Raw genomic sequence first — 18,267 nt, 5'->3', positions numbered from 1 at the left:
TTGCGTTGCGTACTTCCGTAGGGTATAAATTCGGCCCAAGCCTCGTCAACGTGGGACTACGTGTCTAACTCACTTCCTGGTAGGCAGTCTCCTTGTCCCTCATCTTCCTCTGCTGTTTCCTGCGTTCGTACGCCTCCTCCTGGTCCTCCTCACGGTCGTGCTTCTTTTCATCGCGGCTCCGTTCTCTACAGGAAGAGACACACAGAGATGTGACTTCAAACACTCACCACTTCTACAGCTGACCAGCGTTTCAGAGCAGGGGTGCAGATCTGGGATCAGTTGCCCCGTCTGTGCAATCTTATTCATTATGATCTAAAAAGGCAATACCGATCCTAGATCAGCACTCCTCTGACTACTCTGAGATTCTTTATGAATACAGGCCCAGATGTCTGAATAACAGAGAGGAAGGTCATATAGCGTTAACCTCATACCAACCTGGATCTGGGTTCAGGCTGTTTCAGTGTTAACCTCATACCAACCTGGATCTGGGTTCAGGCTGTTTCAGTGTTAACCTCATACCAACCTGGATCTGGGTTCAGGCTGTTTCAGTGTTAACCTCATACCAACCTGGATCTGGGTTTAGGCTGTTTCAGTGTTAACCTCATACCAACCTGGATCAGGCTGTTTCAGTGATAACCTCATACCAACCTGTATCTGGGTTCAGGCTGTTTCAGTGTTAACCTCATACCAACCTGGATCTGGGTTCAGGCTGTTTCAGTGTTAACCTCATACCAACCTGGATCTGGGTTCAGGCTGTTTCAGTGTTAACCTCATACCAACCTGGATCAGGCTGTTTCAGTGTTAACCTCATACCAACCTGGATCTGGGTTCAGGCTGTTTCAGTGTTAACCTCATACCAACCTGGATCTGGGTTTAGGCTGTTTCAGTGTTAACCTCATACCAACCTGGATCAGGCTGTTTCAGTGATAACCTCATACCAACCTGGATCTGGGTTCAGGCTATTTCAGTGTTAACCTCATACCGATCTGGGTTCAGGCTGTTTCAGTGTTAACCTCATACCAACCTGGATCTGGGTTCAGGCTGTTTCAGTGTTAACCTCATACCAACCTGGATCTGGGTTCAGGCTGTTTCAGTGTTAACCTCATACCAACCTGGATCTGGGTTCAGGCTGTTTCAGTGTTAACCTCATACCAACCTGGATCTGGGTTCAGGCTGTTTCAGTGTTAACCTCATACCAACCTGGATCTGGGATCAAGCTGTTTCAGTGTTAACCTCATACCAACCTGGATCTGGGTTCAGGCTGTTTCAGTGATAACCTCATACCAACCTGGATCAGGCTGTTTCAGTGTTAGCCTCATACCAACCTGGATCTGGGTTCAGGCTGTTTCAGTGTTAACCTCATACCAACCTGGATCAGGCTGTTTCAGTGTTAGCCTCATACCAACCTGGATCTGGGATCAGGCTGTTTCAGTGTTAGCCTCATACCAACCTGGATCTGGGTTCAGGCTGTTTCAGTGTTAACCTCATACCAACCTGGATCTGGGTTCAGGCTGTTTCAGTGTTAACCTCATACCAACCTGGATCTGGGTTCAGGCTGTTTCAGTGTTAACCTCATAGCAACCTGGATCTGGGTTCAGGCTGTTTCAGTGTTAACCTCATACCAACCTGGATCTGGGTTCAGGCTGTTTCAGTGTTAACCTCATACCAACCTGGATCTGGGTTCAGGCTGTTTCAGTGATAACCTCATACCAACCTGGATCAGGCTGTTTCAGTGTTAGCCTCATACCAACCTGGATCTGGGTTCAGGCTGTTTCAGTGTTAACCTCATACCAACCTGGATCAGGCTGTTTCAGTGCTAGCCTCATACCAACCTGGATCTGGGATCAGGCTGTTTCAGTGTTAGCCTCATACCAACCTGGATCTGGGTTCAGGCTGTTTCAGTGTTAACCTCATACCAACCTGGATCTGGGTTCAGGCTGTTTCAGTGTTAACCTCATACCAACCTGGATCTGGGTTCAGGCTGTTTCAGTGTTAACCTCATAGCAACCTGGATCTGGGTTCAGGCTGTTTCAGTGTTAACCTCATACCAACCTGGATCTGGGTTCAGGCTGTTTCAGTGTTAACCTCATACCAACCTAGATCTGGGTTCAGGCTGTGTCAGTGTTAACCTCATACCAACCTGGATCTGGGATCAGGCTGTTTCAGTGTTAACCTCATACCAACCTGGATCAGGCTGTTTCAGTGTTAACCTCATACCAACCTGGATCTGGGTTCAGGCTGTTTTAGTGTTAACCTCATACCAACCTGGATCTACTGCGGTCTTTGCTGATTTCTCGACTCCTCTCCTTCACGCGCTCCCTCTCTCCTCTCTCTCCCCTCTCCCTCGTCCGGTCACGGTCCCGGTCCCGATCGATCCGGTCTCTGTCCCGCTCTCTGTCCCGCTCTCTCTCCTTGTTGTTGTCGTTTCTTTCCAGCTCCTTCTCTCTCTCCTTCTCCCTCTCGCGGTCCCGGCGCTCCCTCTCTCTCTCCCTCTCCTTGTCCCTCTCCCTCCTGTCCTTGTCGATCTCCTGTCGTTCCTGCTCTTTCTTTCCCTTCTCCTCCTCCAGTTTCTACAGGAAGTAGAGGAGTACCCTGTGTTATCATTCTGCGGCTGTATTCACCAGACAACACAGTTTCTACAGGAAGTAGAGGAGTACCCTGTGTTATCACTCTGCTGCTGTATTCACCAGACAACACAGTTTCTACAGGAAGTAGAGGAGTACCCTGTGTTATCACTCTGCTGCTGTATTCACCAGACAACACAGTTTCTACAGGAAGTAGAGGAGTACCCTGTGTTATCACTCTGCGGCTGTATTCACCAGACAACACCGTTTCTACAGGAAGAAGAGTTGTCGTCTCCATAGTGACCGTACGTACATACACCAATCAGAAGCCATGGATTACAGGCAACATCCGCACTGAGCTAAAGGCTAGAGCTGCCGCTTTAAAGGAACGGGACTCTAACCCGAACGCTTATAAGAAATCCAGCTACGCACTCAGACGAACCATCAAACAGCTAAAGCATGAATAGAGGACTAAGATGGAATCCTACTACACCGGCGCCGACGCTCGTCGGATGTGGCAGGGCTTGCAAACTATTCTACTACACCGCCGCCGACGCTCGTCGGATGTGGCAGGGCTTGCAAACTATCCTACTACACCGCCGCCGACGCTCGTCGGATGTGGCAGGGCTTGCAAACTATTCTACTACACCGGCTCCGACGCTCGTCGGATGTGGCAGGGCTTGCAAACTATTACGAGCTGCCCAGTGACGTGAGCCTACCAGACAAGCTAAAATGACTCCTATGCGCGCTTCGAGGCAAGCAACACTGAAGCAAGCATGAGAGCACCAGCTGTTCCGGACTGTTCCTGTGTGATCACGCTCGCCGTAGCCGATGTGATTAAGACCTTTAAACAGGTCAACATTGACAAGGCTGCAGGGCCAGACGGATTACCAGGACTTGTACTCTTTGCCTGTTTTATGGCTTGCTGGAGGTCTTAGCAGGATTTCTTATAAGCGTCCGGATTAGTGTCCCGCTACTTGAAAGCGGCAGCTCTAGCCTTAAACTCAGTGCGGATGTTGCCTGTAATCCATGGCTTCTGGTTGGAGTATGTACGTACGGTAATTGTGGGGACGACTTTGTCGATGCACTTATTAATGAAGCCGGTGACTTCTCACAGCCAAAATATTTCCCCATCTGGAGATGCTGGAAATCACTTTATCTAGTAACCATAAATCATTTCGCTAGCGGCCTTCAAAATATTTGAACGGCCTTAAAAATATTTCTAAGTGAAACAAAACAACTTTGTTGTTGTTTTATGCATTAATACCACAAAAATACAGATCAAGGTTCTAGACATTTCTCTCAGTGAAACAGGAAATAGAGATGGATCCTCTGTGGAGCCAATTGGTTGTTTGTTTGTGACTTACAGGTGATGAACTATGGACTCACTCAGCGCGTCTGTCTCTGCCCCTACAAACCTACAAGCTACTCCTGTGAGGAAGATCAGGTCAAGTTCACAGAAACAAATTAAAGTGGAAATATATCTGTCCAAACGATCCCTTACAAATGACCAGTGATTAATTTACTGTACACATTACCCAGTTATATCACAACACATTAAAATACTAGCGTTTAGATACAAAATTGTGATATTTTACATTGGTGTTAGAGAGAGAGAGAGCCAATGCAGTTAGGTATTCCAGTTTGGGTAAAGGAATGAAATCATAGAGCGGGTCTTACCCAGAGGTAGTCTTCTGATGTCCGTCATCAGATCGTCTCAGACCAACAGAGTGATTAACACAACTCACACACCAGACAAAGAGGGAGACAGAGTGCCAACAGCCCTTACATACATAGAGATATGGTCCTTCGCTAATATGGTACCTCGCTAATACGGTACATCGCTAATACGGTACCTCGCTAATACGGTACATCGCTAATACGGTACATCGCTAATATGGTACCTCGCTAATGTGGTACCTTGCTACAAAAGGCTATGGCTATGTGCCCTTCACTATGAAAGCCATTATGATGGTAATAGATTTGAGCTGGTCAAATGCCATTGGATAATGTTGTGCTGGATAGTGGATCAGTATAAGAGGTCTCCTGTCCTGTCAGAGAGGAAGGAGAGGAAATATAAGAACAGAGAGAAAGCTGGAAGAGATTTAGCCAAGAGTTCACTACACCTCTCACTTCCCTTTGGATAAAACTGATGTTCTAGAATGTTCCCTGTCCTGTCTGGACTTACCTCTGACTCAACAGTCCCCTGTCCTGTCTGTAATTACCTGACTCAACAGTCCCCTGTCCTGTCTGGACTTACCTGACTCAACAGTCCCCTGTCCTGTCTGTAATTACCTGACTCAACAGTCCCCTGTCCTGTCTGTAATTACCTGACTCAACAGTCCCCTGTCCTGTCTGTAATTACCTGACTCAACAGTCCCCTGTCCTGTCTGTAATTACCTGACTCAACAGTCCCCTGTCCTGTCTGTAATTACCTGACTCAACAGTCTCCTGTCCTGTCTGTAATTACCTGACTCAACAGTCCCCTGTCCTGTCTGTAATTACCTGACTCAACAGTCCCCTGTCCTGTCTGTAATTACCTGACTCAACAGTCCCCTGTCCTGTCTGGACTTACCTCTGACTCAACAGTCCCCTGTCCTGTCTGTAATTACCTGACTCAACAGTCCCCTGTCCTGTCTGGACTTACCACTGACTCAACAGTCCCCTGTCCTGTCTGTAATTACCTGACTCAACAGTCCCCTGTCCTGTCTGGACTTACCTCTGACTCAACAGTCCCCTGTCCTGTCTGTAATTACCTGACTCAACAGTCCCCTGTCCTGTCTGGACTTACCACTGACTCAACAGTCCCCTGTCCTGTCTGTAATTACCTGACTCAACAGTCCCCTGTCCTGTCTGTAATTACCTGACTCAACAGTCCCCTGTCCTGTCTGTAATTACCTGACTCAACAGTCCCCTGTCCTGTCTGTAATTACCTGACTCAACAGTCCCCTGTCCTGTCTGTAATTACCTGACTCAACAGTCTCCTGTCCTGTCTGTAATTACCTGACTCAACAGTCCCCTGTCCTGTCTGTAATTACCTGACTCAACAGTCCCCTGTCCTGTCTGGACTTACCACTGACTCAACAGTCCCCTGTCCTGTCTGTAATTACCTGACTCAACAGTCTCCTGTCCTGTCTGTAATTACCTGACTCAACAGTCCCCTGTCCTGTCTGTAATTACCTGACTCAACAGTCCCCTGTCCTGTCTGGACTTACCACTGACTCAACAGTCCCCTGTCCTGTCTGTAATTACCTGACTCAACAGTCCCCTGTCCTGTCTGGACTTACCACTGACTCAACAGTCCCCTGTCCTGTCTGTAATTACCTGACTCAACAGTCCCCTGTCCTGTCTGTAATTACCTGACTCAACAGTCCCCTGGTGATGAGGCAATAGGTGATTCTGGCACTAGATGTGTGGTGTTTAGTGTGGCTAAGCAATACTCAAAGTAAAATCTTATCAATAAAACAAAGGATTTTATTTGTAAATGTTCTTTGAAATGCTTTGACCTTCACGTTCCACCTACACACTGTATATGATAGGCATATTGAACTTCTTAACCCTAACCTTCCAAGTCTATTAGAGTTAGAAAATAAGCAGCATAAAACAATATTTGACCATTCTGTGACGTCACTAAACAACGTTTTTCTTGAACATAATAAAGAGATAGGTAAGACAAGACAGGTAGAAAGATAGAGAACAGAGAATTAGAGAACAGAGAATTAGAGAACAGAGAATTAGAGAGAGAGAGAGAGAGAGAGAGAGAGAGAGAGAGAGAGAGAGACAGAGAGACAGAGAGACAGAGAGACAGAGAGACAGAGAGACAGAGAGACAGAGAGAGGGAGAGGGAGAGGGAGAGGGAGAGGGAGAGGGAGAGGGAGGGGGAGAGGGAGAGGGAGAGGGAGAGGGAGAGGGAGAGGGAGAGAGAGGGAGAGAGAGAGAGAGAGGGAGGGAGAGGACGAGAAAGCGGGAGGAGGATAAAAGACAGATAGAAAGTCTTACCTGTCTAGTCTTCAGAACTCAAGGTACTGCTGTGGAGGGGCGCTCCCTGCTTTAGTACCCTACACTACAGACTACAGACTGCTCAAACAGCTGCAGTGGTTATTCACTCCGGTTACTTTCCCAAAATGCCCTGGTTTTCCAAAAATATTCCAACCAGGATTTCTGGAAAACAGGGGAATTATGGAAAAATGACCTTAGTCTGCCTTCTTCCAACACGTCATTCAGAACAGTAGGACCTGCATAGGTTCACTGGGCTCTCTGGCCTTGTACTCACACAACCGGTGGGCCAACCCTTTTTAACCATGCCAACTATTTTAAAAATACACGGGTGTATGCAAAATGGCACCCCCCGATTCTCTAATACAGTGCACTACTTTTGGACCGGGAACCAATCAGAGCCAGTTGCTCCTTTGCAAGTCCTCCAGAAGGGAGCGCCCGAGAAGTAGAGAGAATAAATGAAAGATGATACTTACATCCTATTCCTCGCACACTTTTCCCCCAAAAGCTCTGAGATTCATCTTGATTTAGTCACCATATGACGTCTACCACAACGGTGGGGTTATAATCAATAGATTAGCTTTAAGGAACCTTTTACAGTAAGTCCATGCACTTTACCCTACTCTCTATCTGGCTGTTTTAACTGCATGGTTTTACCCCAAGGCACTATTGTGAACAGTTGATCCAACGCTACGCTACGCTACGCTGTTGGGGCTACTGAAATATATATAATTGTTGACTGATGGACATCCCACACACTGTTTAATAGTCTTCAATTTCAAGTTCAATTGAACAAAATTAGCAAACATCTGAACTACTGTTGTGGACAACATTTGAAATCAATGTTATGATCTTAGAAACGGGGGGGGTCAATATATGTAATTTGTAGTCCAGTCCTTGACAGGGATGTTGAAACTACACTAGGTCTAATCTAGATGTGGGTATTGTAGTTTCTTTGTCCAAAAGCCTAATTTGAGTGTTATGTTAAGAGAATAGTGGAGTTACCTTGTGAGTGTCTCTGAATTTACTGATCTCTCTGGATATCAGGTCTCGTTTGTCATCCTCCATCTCCATCACGTTGATGTCCTCCTGGGACACAGGTAAACAAACATGATGTCAGGTTCATAACATGTCCTTCTCCTATCACCAAGCTACCGAACAAGGTCCAGGTGTAGCGTGGCACTTATATTTACTGAAAAAACTAAAATGGCTGCAGGTCATTACCTCAAGTCAAGAAACAAACATCCTCCATGTAAAACACATTGATAAGATAACAATCTCTCATCACTCGCTAGGATTTAAATAGGAGAAATGGGGTGAGGCCTTTCAGGTTAACCAGAAGCAAGTGCATCATTAACAGCAGTATTAGTGGTATTTACTGGTACCTTGCGGTCATATACTTTATTCTAATTTACAAGCGTACAGTTCCTTCGTAAAGTATTCAGACCGCTTGACTTTTTCCACATTTTGTTACGTTACAGCCTTATTCTAAACTGGATTAAATAAAATCCACAGCAATCTACACACAATCCCCCTTAATGACAAAACGAAAACAGGTTTTTAGAAATAGCTCCGAGACAGGATTGTGTCGAGGCACAGATCTGGGGAAGGGTACCAAAAAATGTCTGCAGCATTGAAGGTCCCCAAGAACACAGTGGCCTCCATCATTCTTAAACGGAAGAAGTTTGGAACCACCAAGACTCTTCCTAGAGCTGGCCGCCTGGCCAAACTGAGCAATCAGGAGAGAAGGGCCTTGGTCAGGGAGGTGACTCTGACAGAGCTCCAGAGTTCCTCTGTGGAGATGGGAAAACCATCCAGAAGGACAACCATCTCTGCAGCACTCCACCAAGCAGGCCTTTATGGTAGAGTGGCCAGACGGAAGCCACTCCTCAGTAAAAGGCACATGACAGCCTGCTTGGAGTTTGCCAAAAGGCACCTAAAGGACTTTCAGACGATGAGAAACAAGATTCTCTGGTCTGATGAAACCAAGATTAAACTCTTTGGCCTGAATGACAAGTGTCACATCTGGAGGAAACCTGGCACCATCCCTACGGTGAAGCATGGTGGTGGCAGCATCATGCTGTTGGGATGTTTTTCAGCGGCAGGGACTGGGAGACTAGTCAGGATTGAGGCAAAGATGAACGGAGCAAAGTACAGAGAGATCCTTGATGAAAACCTGCTCCAGAGCTCTCAGGACCTCAAACTGGGGCGAAGGTTCACCTTCCATTAGGACAACGACCCTAAGCACACAGCCAAGACAACGCAGGAGTGGCTTCGGGACAAGTCACTGAATGTCCTTGAGTGGCCCAGCCAGAGCCCGGATTTAAACCCGATCTAACATCTCTGGAGAGACCTGAAAATAGCTGTGCAGCAACGCTCCCCATCCAACCTGACAGAGCTTGAGAGGATCTGCAGAGAAGAATGGGAGAAACTCCCCAAAAACAGGTGTGCCAAGCTTGTAGCGTCATACCCAAGATGACTGGAGGCTGTAATCGCTGCCAAAGGTGCTTTAACAAAGTACTGAGTAAAGGGTCTGAATACTTAAGTCAATTTAATATTTCAGTTTTTTTATTTTTTATAAATAGCTACAATTTCTAAAAACCTGTTTTTGCTTTGTCATTATGGGGTATTGTGTGTAGATTGATGAGGAAAAAAAACAATTTAATCAATTTTAGAATAAGGCTGTAACGTAACAAAATGTGGAAAAAGTCAAGGGGTCTGAATACTTTCTGAAGGCACTGTAGATATCCTCTGTTCAGTGGTGATGCTACTCCTCCTCCTCCTCCTCCTCCTCCTCCTCCCTCCTCCTCCTCCTCCTCCTCCTCCTCCCTCCTCCTCCTTCCTCCTCCTCCTCCTACCTCCCCCTCCTCCTCCTCCTCCCTCCTCCCACTACCTCCTCCTCCCACCTCCCCCTCCTCCTCCTCCTCCTCCTCCTCCTCCCTCCTCCTCCTCCTCCTACCTCCCCCTCCTCCTCCTCCTCCTCCTCCCTCCTCCTCCTCCTCCTCCCACCTCCTCCTCCTCCTCCCACCTCCTCCCTCCTCCTCCTCCTCCTCCTCCTCCTACCTCCTCCTCCTCCTCCTCCTCCTCCTCCTCTTCCTACCTCCTCCTTCTTCTCCCTCTTCTTCTTGCGGGGGTGGTTGTCTCCGTCCTGAGAGGGGGCGTTGAGCTCACTGCCGTACTCCCGGATCAACCCCTCGATGGCCCCCTTCACTATCTGGTCACGACGCTTTGTGTCCTCGTCAAGAACCTCTTCCTCATCCTCCTCGTCCTTGGGCCCGTCCTCAGACTTGGCTCCCTATGAGAGGAGAGAAAGACAAGAGAATAGAAAAGAAAAGTAATGAAAAAGAGGAATATTCAGGTTGGATTTTGTAGTGTGTACCGCACAGAAGCCATGTTAACCAAGTCTACTCTGCTCTGACTAGGGCCAGGACGATACCACTATCGCAATATTATTTCCAAAAATAAAAAAACACGAAGCACACCAAACTCTTCGGTGCTTTAAAAACCTGCTTTATGTAAAATATTGTGTGCCATAGAAAATTAGAAATTTATTTTTTTGACTCTGGATAACAACGTCATGACGTTTGTTTCCAACATTAGGGCTGTTTTCCTAAAGAAGTTAAATCCGCTTTGTTTCCTTGCCATGATACTAGTATAATATATAAGAATAATAATATCGTGATACTGGTATTGTCCCTAATGAAGACCTGTGAGACGAAATGTTGTTCATGAAATGCTCACTGCTAGGAGAGAGGGTGGACTGCTAGGAGAGAGGGTGGACTGCTAGGAGAGAGGGTGGACTGCTAGGAGAGAGGGTGGACTGCTAGGAGAGAGGGTGGACTGCTAGGAGAGAGGGTGGACTGCTAGGAGGGTGGACTGCTAGGAGAGAGGATGGACTGCTAGGAGAGAGGGTGGACTGCTAGGAGAGAGGGTGGACTGCTAGGAGAGAGGATGGACTGCTAGGAGAGAGGGTGGACTGCTAGGAGGGTGGACTGCTAGGAGAGAGGATGGACTGCTAGGAGAGAGGGTGGACTGCTAGGAGAGAGGATGGACTGCTAGGAGAGAGGATGGACTGCTAGGAGAGAGGATGGACTGCTAGGAGAGAGGATGTGTGCAACTTTTATTTTCTGAACCCAGTCTGCTCACCTCTCATGGTAGACAGGGTGTGTGTGTGTGTGTGTGTGTGTGTGTGTGTGTGTGTGTGTCTGTGTGTGTGTGTGTGTGCGGGCGCTCACCCCGTTGGCGCTCCTCTTCTTAGCCTTCCATTCCTCCAGCTGGGCCTTGGTCTTAGCATCCACCTTCACCAGCAGCTTCTTGTCTCCCAGCACCAGCTCATGTAGCAGACGCAGGGAACGCAGGGTGGACTCCGGCTCCTTGTACTCACAGAAACCAAACGCTACAACACAGAGAGAGAGAGAGAGAGAGACGGCGAGAGAGAGAGAGAGAGAGAGAGAGAGCAAGAGAGAGAGAGAGAGAGAGAGAGGGGGAGGCACAGAGAGCGACAGAGAGAGAGAGAGAGAGACAGAGAGAGAGAGAGAGAGAGAGAGAGAGAGAGAGAGAGAGAGAGAGAGAGAGAGAGGCACAGAGAGAGAGAGGGGGGAGGCACAGAGCAAGATAGAGAGAGAGAGTTTTATCCACAGTCACAGAGGGAGGGTTTGATGAAATGTTCCACTGAAGTTACAGCACAGAGGTTGATAGGGAACGCTCCGGTGAGGAAAGACAGAGGACAAGAAATAGGACTGACAGAACGGGAGAAGACAGAGGACAAGAGATAGGACTGACAGAACGGGAGCAGGCGAGTCCCCTATTGACAGGGGTCCCGTTTTATATTGAAAGCCAACAGTGTTTTTTAGCTTCATTAGAGTGATCAGGGGCGTGCAACTATAGTTTTCCTTCACAGAAAATACATTGAAGCAACACATTCGGCAGAAAATAGACGACAACAGTGCAACACTATTTGGCCGGCAGCCACCTCCCATCTCTCTCCCATCCATCTCTCTCCCATCTCTCTCCCATCCATCTCTCTCCTATCCATCTCTCTCCTATCCATCTCTCTCCTATCTTGATTTTCTTGTTTTTTTCACCCTCCTCTCCATTCTCGGCTCCTCCCCCATCTTCTCCGAGCATCAAAACTCTGTTCATTTGCACAATGTCTCTTGTTCACGTCCGCTTGTAAATGTCCAAACTCAACCAAAATTACATTCGGTAGCTCCTAACTAGAAATGTATAACTTTATGAGCTGGATTGCCTCTCTTTGCAATTTGAATTTTGTTTGCGCTCATTTGCATATTTAGCTAGCAGCCTCCATGGAAATTCACTATTACTTGTGCTAATTTTGTTAGCATTCTGTTCTAGATTCCCAATTGTTAAAAAAAAAATTGGCGCCCCCTTGTGTACTAAACCAGTAATACCGTAAATCCTGGGGTCAGAGAAGGACGGTATGATGATATCAAAATCTGGATAACGCCCAACCCTAGTAACAACATAGACTCGGTGGTAACAGCATAGACTTGGTGGTAACAGCATAGACTCGGTGGTAACAGCATAGACTCGGTGGTAACAGCATAGACTCGGTGGTAACAGCATAGACTCGGTGGTAACAGCATAGACTTGGTGGTAACAACATAGACTTGGTGGTAACAACATAGACTTGGTGGTAACAGCATAGACTCGGTGGTAACAACATAGACTTGGTGGTAACAACATAGACTTGGTGGTAACAACATAGACTTTGGTGGTAACAACATAGACTTGGTGGTAACAGCATAGACTCGGTGGTAACAACATAGACTCGGTGGTAACAACATAGACTTGGTGGTAACAACATAGACTTGGTGGTAACAACATAGACTTGGTGGTAACAACATAGACTTGGTGGTAACAACATAGACTTGGTGGTAACAACATAGACTTGGTGGTAACAACATAGACTTGGTGGTAACAACATAGACTTTGGTGGTAACAACATAGACTCGGTGGTAACAGCATAGACTTGGTGGTAACAACATAGACTTGGTGGTAACAACATAGACTTGGTGGTAACAACATAGACTCGGTGGTAACAGCATAGACTCGGTGGTAACAACATAGACTTGGTGGTAACAACATAGACTTGGTGGTAACAACATAGACTTTGGTGGTAACAACATAGACTTGGTGGTAACAGCATAGACTTGGTGGTAACAACATAGACTCGGTGGTAACAACATAGACTCGGTGGTAACAACATAGACTTTGGTGGTAACAGCATAACAAGCAAAGGAGGGTAAAATATAGTAGAAGTGTTGTACCTGTTTTGTTTTTACCTTGCAGTTTCCCGGAGGCTCCTTGGACCCGCTTCCAGCTCAGGACCAGGCCGCATTTCTACAAGATGGAGGAAAAGGACAAGCAGAGGGAACTCATTCATCCGAGACTAAAGACCAATGTCAGAGTGATCCATCATCAATCCATCAAATTGGTTTATAAACGTTATATTGGGGTTATATTTATGCTCTAATGTTGCCAACACACGGCGTTCTATTGACACTCAAGAGTCATATCTGTTTTCTCCCAAGTTTTAAATCACAATATTTTACATACACCTGGTTGGTTGTTTTCACATATAGACCTCTTTAAAAAGAACCAAACTCAGGTCTTCTTTAAAAAGTGAACTCTTGAGCTAAAAAAATAACTCAGTTCTCTTTGTATTCACATTGCCTTTTCCTTTGAATGTGGTCTCAACTCTTTCGCCAGTTCACTTCACCTATTTTGCGGTCCGAGTCCTCTTTGCATTCACATTGATATGTTTACCAAAGGAACCAATATTTTTTTTTCTCCCAACACTCACTCAATGCACTCTGGGTTTTTACAAAGTGCATTTCCATCAGAACGTGTTATCCGACAGCTAGATATACCAACTTACATTTTGGAAGCTAATAGATTGCATTTAGTTAAAAGATTAGACATAATAATTATAATCAGAAGATAATATTAACATGTCAATATTACTGGAAACAGAATAAATAGCAGAAGAATAACTGGAGATTAAATAATGCTGCAATTGAAAATTGTACACTCAATGTAGGCTACTGCCCCTTTAAGAGCTAGCATTGATTTTGTACCCTATGGTTGTGATTCTCACCAAATGTTGTCTTCTCACACTATTCAAACCCCACAATGGAATAAACAGTTTATGAAGCTCTCTTAGCCTGTTGGTCACATATTGCAAACAAATAATCTGATGCAAACAAATAAATCTCAACATTGTGTCAGTACAAAACTCCACACATATTTTGGCATTTCTGTACATCCTTGACAATCGCTAATCGATATCCAAAAACACACGCTTCTTCCAACGAACACCGTCGTCTCTCTTTTGTGCCACCAATGTGAGGGGTTATGGAAGGTTACAGTATCGCGGAATTCAAGCGAACCGAACTTAGACCACCTCTGAAAGATGGTCTCAGTTCGGTTCACTTCAGGGGGCTCTTTCGATTGGTCTGAGATCCTTTAGTGTTCACACTGCACAAAAATGTAAGCGAACCGCGCTGAGTTCACAAAGATTGGCTGAGGAACATAGAGTTTAGTCTGCTTCATGCTTTCTTTGTGTGCCATGAAAAAACCTAGTACTGTGGTATCTCAATACTGGTATTGTGGACAACCCTATTTTATAAAAGCCCTTTTGACATAAACGGTTGTCACAAAGTGCTCTACAGTAACTCGGGCCTAGAAAGGACCAAGCAGAAGTGCAGTGGCGAGAAAAAGCCTCAAGAGGACCCAGATCACGTCCTCTGTAGCTCAGCTGGTAGAGCACGGCGCTTGTAACGCCAAGGTAGTGGGTTCGATCCCCGGGACCACCCATACACAAAAATGTATGCACGCACGACTGTAAGTCGCTTTGGATAAAAGCGTCTGCTAAATGGCATATTATATTTATATAAATAAAAACACAAACAGAAGGTTACGTCCCCCTATTTCCATGCCCTGCTCAGTGCTCACCGCTAACAGCTGTCTGACCAGCATGTCTGAAGCCTTCTCTGAGATGTTCCCTACGAACACTGTGGTGGTGGGGCCTCCACTGCCGCCCTCCTGGTTCTCCTTGGCGCTGACTGGGTTCAGCTCCTTCCTCGGAGCAGGAGGCTTCTGGACCATAGACACTGTGGTAGGAACCAGGACCTGCAATACAATAATACACATTAGGAGAGTGGAGTTGTCTGCCAGCCCAGCCAGATTTACGTGTGTGTGTGTGTGTGTGTGTGTGTGTGTGTGTGTGTGTGTGTAACAACAGAAGTTGAGGCTTACAGTGGGTGCAGAGGTCATGATCCCCATGTGGACTGGAATCATGGGTGTACCTCGAAGAAGACACAGAGACACATCAGAGGAATCTGCAGTAAGACGTTGGCCAGTAACCGAAAGGTCGCTGGTTCTAATCCCCGAGCCGACTAGGTGAAAAATCTGTCGATGTGCCCTTAAGCAAGGCACTTAACCCTAATTGCTCCTGTAAGTCACTCTGGATAAGAGCGTCTGCTAAATGACTAAAATGTAAATGTAATCACACGCTCACATAATAATAATAATATAATAATAATATAATAATATAATAATAATAATAATATGCCATTTAGCAGACGCTTTTATCCAAAGCGACTTACAGTCATGTGTGCATACATTTTTACGTATGGGTGGTCCCCCACATATAACACACTGTTACAAACAGCTTACATAATACTCTGACATATTGACCAGATAAATACTCTGACAGTCTGAACAGATAGATTGGTTAATTCATCTACCATAGTCCTGCACAACATTCACATTTATTATATTTAAAATGGTTCTAAAGTATTGCTTGCATTTATGTATTGAAAGGTTTCTGGTTTGCTCAGATAAATTATCCCATTTATTTATTGCTCGGAATCCAAATGTTATTTTGCCTATTTCTTTTGTCTGTCTGTATAACACATTGATGGTGGACAGTCTAGTCCTAGTATTGACTGAATGTGTCTCTTACCAACTGAATACTGTTGTGAATGGAGTTTGGCTGTTTTAAAATGGTGTACATTATGATTGATGGTGTACATCTTGATTGATTGATGACCTCCCAAGAGCATTGTGCATGACTACGACAGAAGAATCACATCTCCACCTTAAAACAATCCTTGCTGCTTTGTTCTGTTCAATTTGCAGCCTCCTAATGTCACTTGCTGATGTATTTCCACAGACCACAGATCAGTAGTTCACCGGACTCCCAAATAATGATTCGGTTGTTTGCTTAAGAATCGTTCCTGGTAAATATTTAGCCGTCCTTCTCTTTTTAGTCTTTTTTTTTTACCTTTATTTAACTAGGCAAGTCAGTTAAGAACAAATTCTTATTTACAATGACGGCCTACACCGGCCAAACCCGGACGACGCTGGGCCAATTGTGTGCCGCCCTATGGGACTCCCAATCACGGCCGGTTGTGATACAGCCTGGAATCGAACCAGGGGGTCTGTAGTGACGCCTCAAGCACTGAGATGCAGTGCCTTAGACCGCTGCGCCACTCGGGAGCCCAAATCTGATCATGCATGCAGTTTTTTTTTTTTTTACACATAGATGAGTTATTTGAGGCGACCATGATAAGCAGTTGTCTAGCTACACCCCTGGTAGTTTGGTTTCTGACACTACCTCAATTTGTACTCCCCCCCCCCCATGCTTAATTGTATCCCATGCTGTGTTGGCCCCTTCTCTGGAGGAACAGACCAGCATAACCTTGGTTTTCTTAGCGTTCAAAAACAAGTTTCCCAGATCTATCTGTAGAGCTTGCTGTACCTGTTGAACCGATTGTCTTGCTGTATAAATGGTAGCATCATCTGCAAATATAGTAGCTTGAGTTTCAGATAAGGCCTAAGGAAGGTGGTTGGTATATATTAAGCAAAGAAGTGGCCCAAGGCAGCTGCCCTGCGGTATTCCACAGTCTAAAGCAGGGTTCTTCAATTCCGGTCCTGGAGGGCCGAAACACTTCGGTTTTTTATTTCTACCTGGTAGTTAATTGCACTGAAAACAGAGGTGTTTCGGCCCTCCAGGACCGGAATTGAAGAACCCTGGTCTAAAGCATGAGGGGAAGAAAACAATCCATTGATATACAGTAGGTGGACTGTTTTCCTGTCAGTTCGATATGACTGATATGATACAATGCTGCCTCCTTAAACCCATAATACAATAATTTTGTCAAAATTATTTAAATGATCCACTAAATCAAATGATGCACTGAAATCTAAAAATAGTACACCCACAAACCTGCCATTGTCCATGGTCAGTCATGTCGACCAATGCAGTGGAATGGTTTTTGCGATAAGCATGCCGATTGGCTGTGATCACATAATTATTTTCGAAGTACTCCCATATTTGTCTACTCACAATACACTCCAATATCTTACTGAGTGAAGGGAGTAGACTGATTGGTCGGCTATTGGCAGGAGTAATGGGTTCTTTGCTTGCCTTTCGGGATTGGACATACATTTGGAAATGTCCCCCTTTCCAGTGACCAATTAAATATGTATTTCAGTGGAGCTGCAATCTGGGGAGCAGCATAGTGAAGAAAAGCATTGTTCATAAGATCATAACCTGTAGATGTACCATTGGGTAATGACCAACAGGTTTAACACCTCCTATCATAACCTGTAGATGTACCATTGGGTAATGACCAACAGGTTTAACACCTCCTATCATAACCTGTAGATGTACCATTGGGTAATGACTTCAACAGGTTTAACACCTCCTATCATAACCTGTAGATGTACCATTGGGTAATGACTTCAACAGGTTTAACACCTCCTATCATAACCTGTAGATGTACCATTGGGTAATGACTTCAACAGGTTTAACACCTCCTATCATAACCTGTAGATGTACCATTGGGTAATGACTTCAACAGGTTTAACACCTCCTATCATAACCTGTAGATGTACCATTGGGTAATGACCATCAGGTTTAACACCTCCTCTACTGACACCACTGGTAGACTAAAAGAGCAGGTTTTTTTTTGCTCATAATATGATCATCAATCCATTGGACAATAGCTTGTTTGGAAGAATCAGTGTTTACATTACATTATCGCTCAGTAAATTAATTTTCTTTGTAAAAAAAAAAAAAAAAAAACTATCAGCAAAATGATTGGCAATATCAGCTGGCTTTGTTATTGTCCTCCATCAACCTCCACACTAGATGGACATGATGAGATATATGTACCAAGTAAGCCCTTAACTGTATTTCACACCTTTTGTAAATCATTTTCACAATCAATAAAAGCATTTTTGTCAAATAAAGTTTTTTTTTCTCCTTACGATTTAATTTAACTGCATAATATATAATTGTGTTTTTAGTTTAGATTTGACTGCTAAGACCTTTTGCCATATTTCTTTGAGAAAACACCTCACCCAGTTCATCATCAATCCATGGAGATGGACGAGCCCCAACTGTAATCTTTCTTACTACATTTACATTTAAGTCATTTTCGCAGACGCTCTTATCCAGAGCGACTTACAGTTAGTGAGTGCATACATTTTCATACTGGTCCCCTGTGGGAATCGAACCCACAACCCTGGCGTTGCAAGTGCCATGCTCTACCAACTGAGCTACACGCGACTACTACACGGGACTACTACACGGGACTACTACACGGGACTACTACACGGGACTACTACACGGGACTACTACACGGGACTACTACACGGGACTACTACACGGGAC

General features: G+C 45.3%; 1 protein-coding gene across 2 annotated transcripts in view; it reads right to left on the bottom strand.

Annotated features, from left to right (window-relative positions):
• Positions 1–18,267, bottom strand: part of rbm25a (RNA binding motif protein 25a) — a 32,142-nt gene that overhangs the window by 12,691 nt on the left and 1,184 nt on the right. Inside the window, exons 3-10 of one of the 2 annotated variants that reach the window (XM_084144336.1) lie at positions 14,841–14,890; positions 14,538–14,714; positions 12,851–12,923; positions 10,796–10,956; positions 9,661–9,855; positions 7,566–7,649; positions 2,266–2,570; positions 74–185 (exon numbers count right to left, since the gene is read on the bottom strand). In XM_084144336.1, coding sequence (XP_084000462.1) covers positions 74–185; positions 2,266–2,570; positions 7,566–7,649; positions 9,661–9,855; positions 10,796–10,956; positions 12,851–12,923; positions 14,538–14,714; positions 14,841–14,890 — 1,157 coding nt within the window. The remainder of the gene's footprint in view (positions 1–73; positions 186–2,265; positions 2,571–7,565; positions 7,650–9,660; positions 9,856–10,795; positions 10,957–12,850; positions 12,924–14,537; positions 14,715–14,840; positions 14,891–18,267) is intronic. The other variant, XM_084144337.1, reaches the window with a different exon arrangement.

The sequence above is a fragment of the Coregonus lavaretus genome, assembly GCF_964263955.1.
Source record: "Coregonus lavaretus genome assembly, chromosome: 27".
NCBI classification, from domain to species: Eukaryota; Metazoa; Chordata; class Actinopteri; order Salmoniformes; family Salmonidae; genus Coregonus; species Coregonus lavaretus.
Note: the sequence above shows the minus strand (reverse complement) of the source record. Positions and strands in the feature narration are given on the sequence as shown.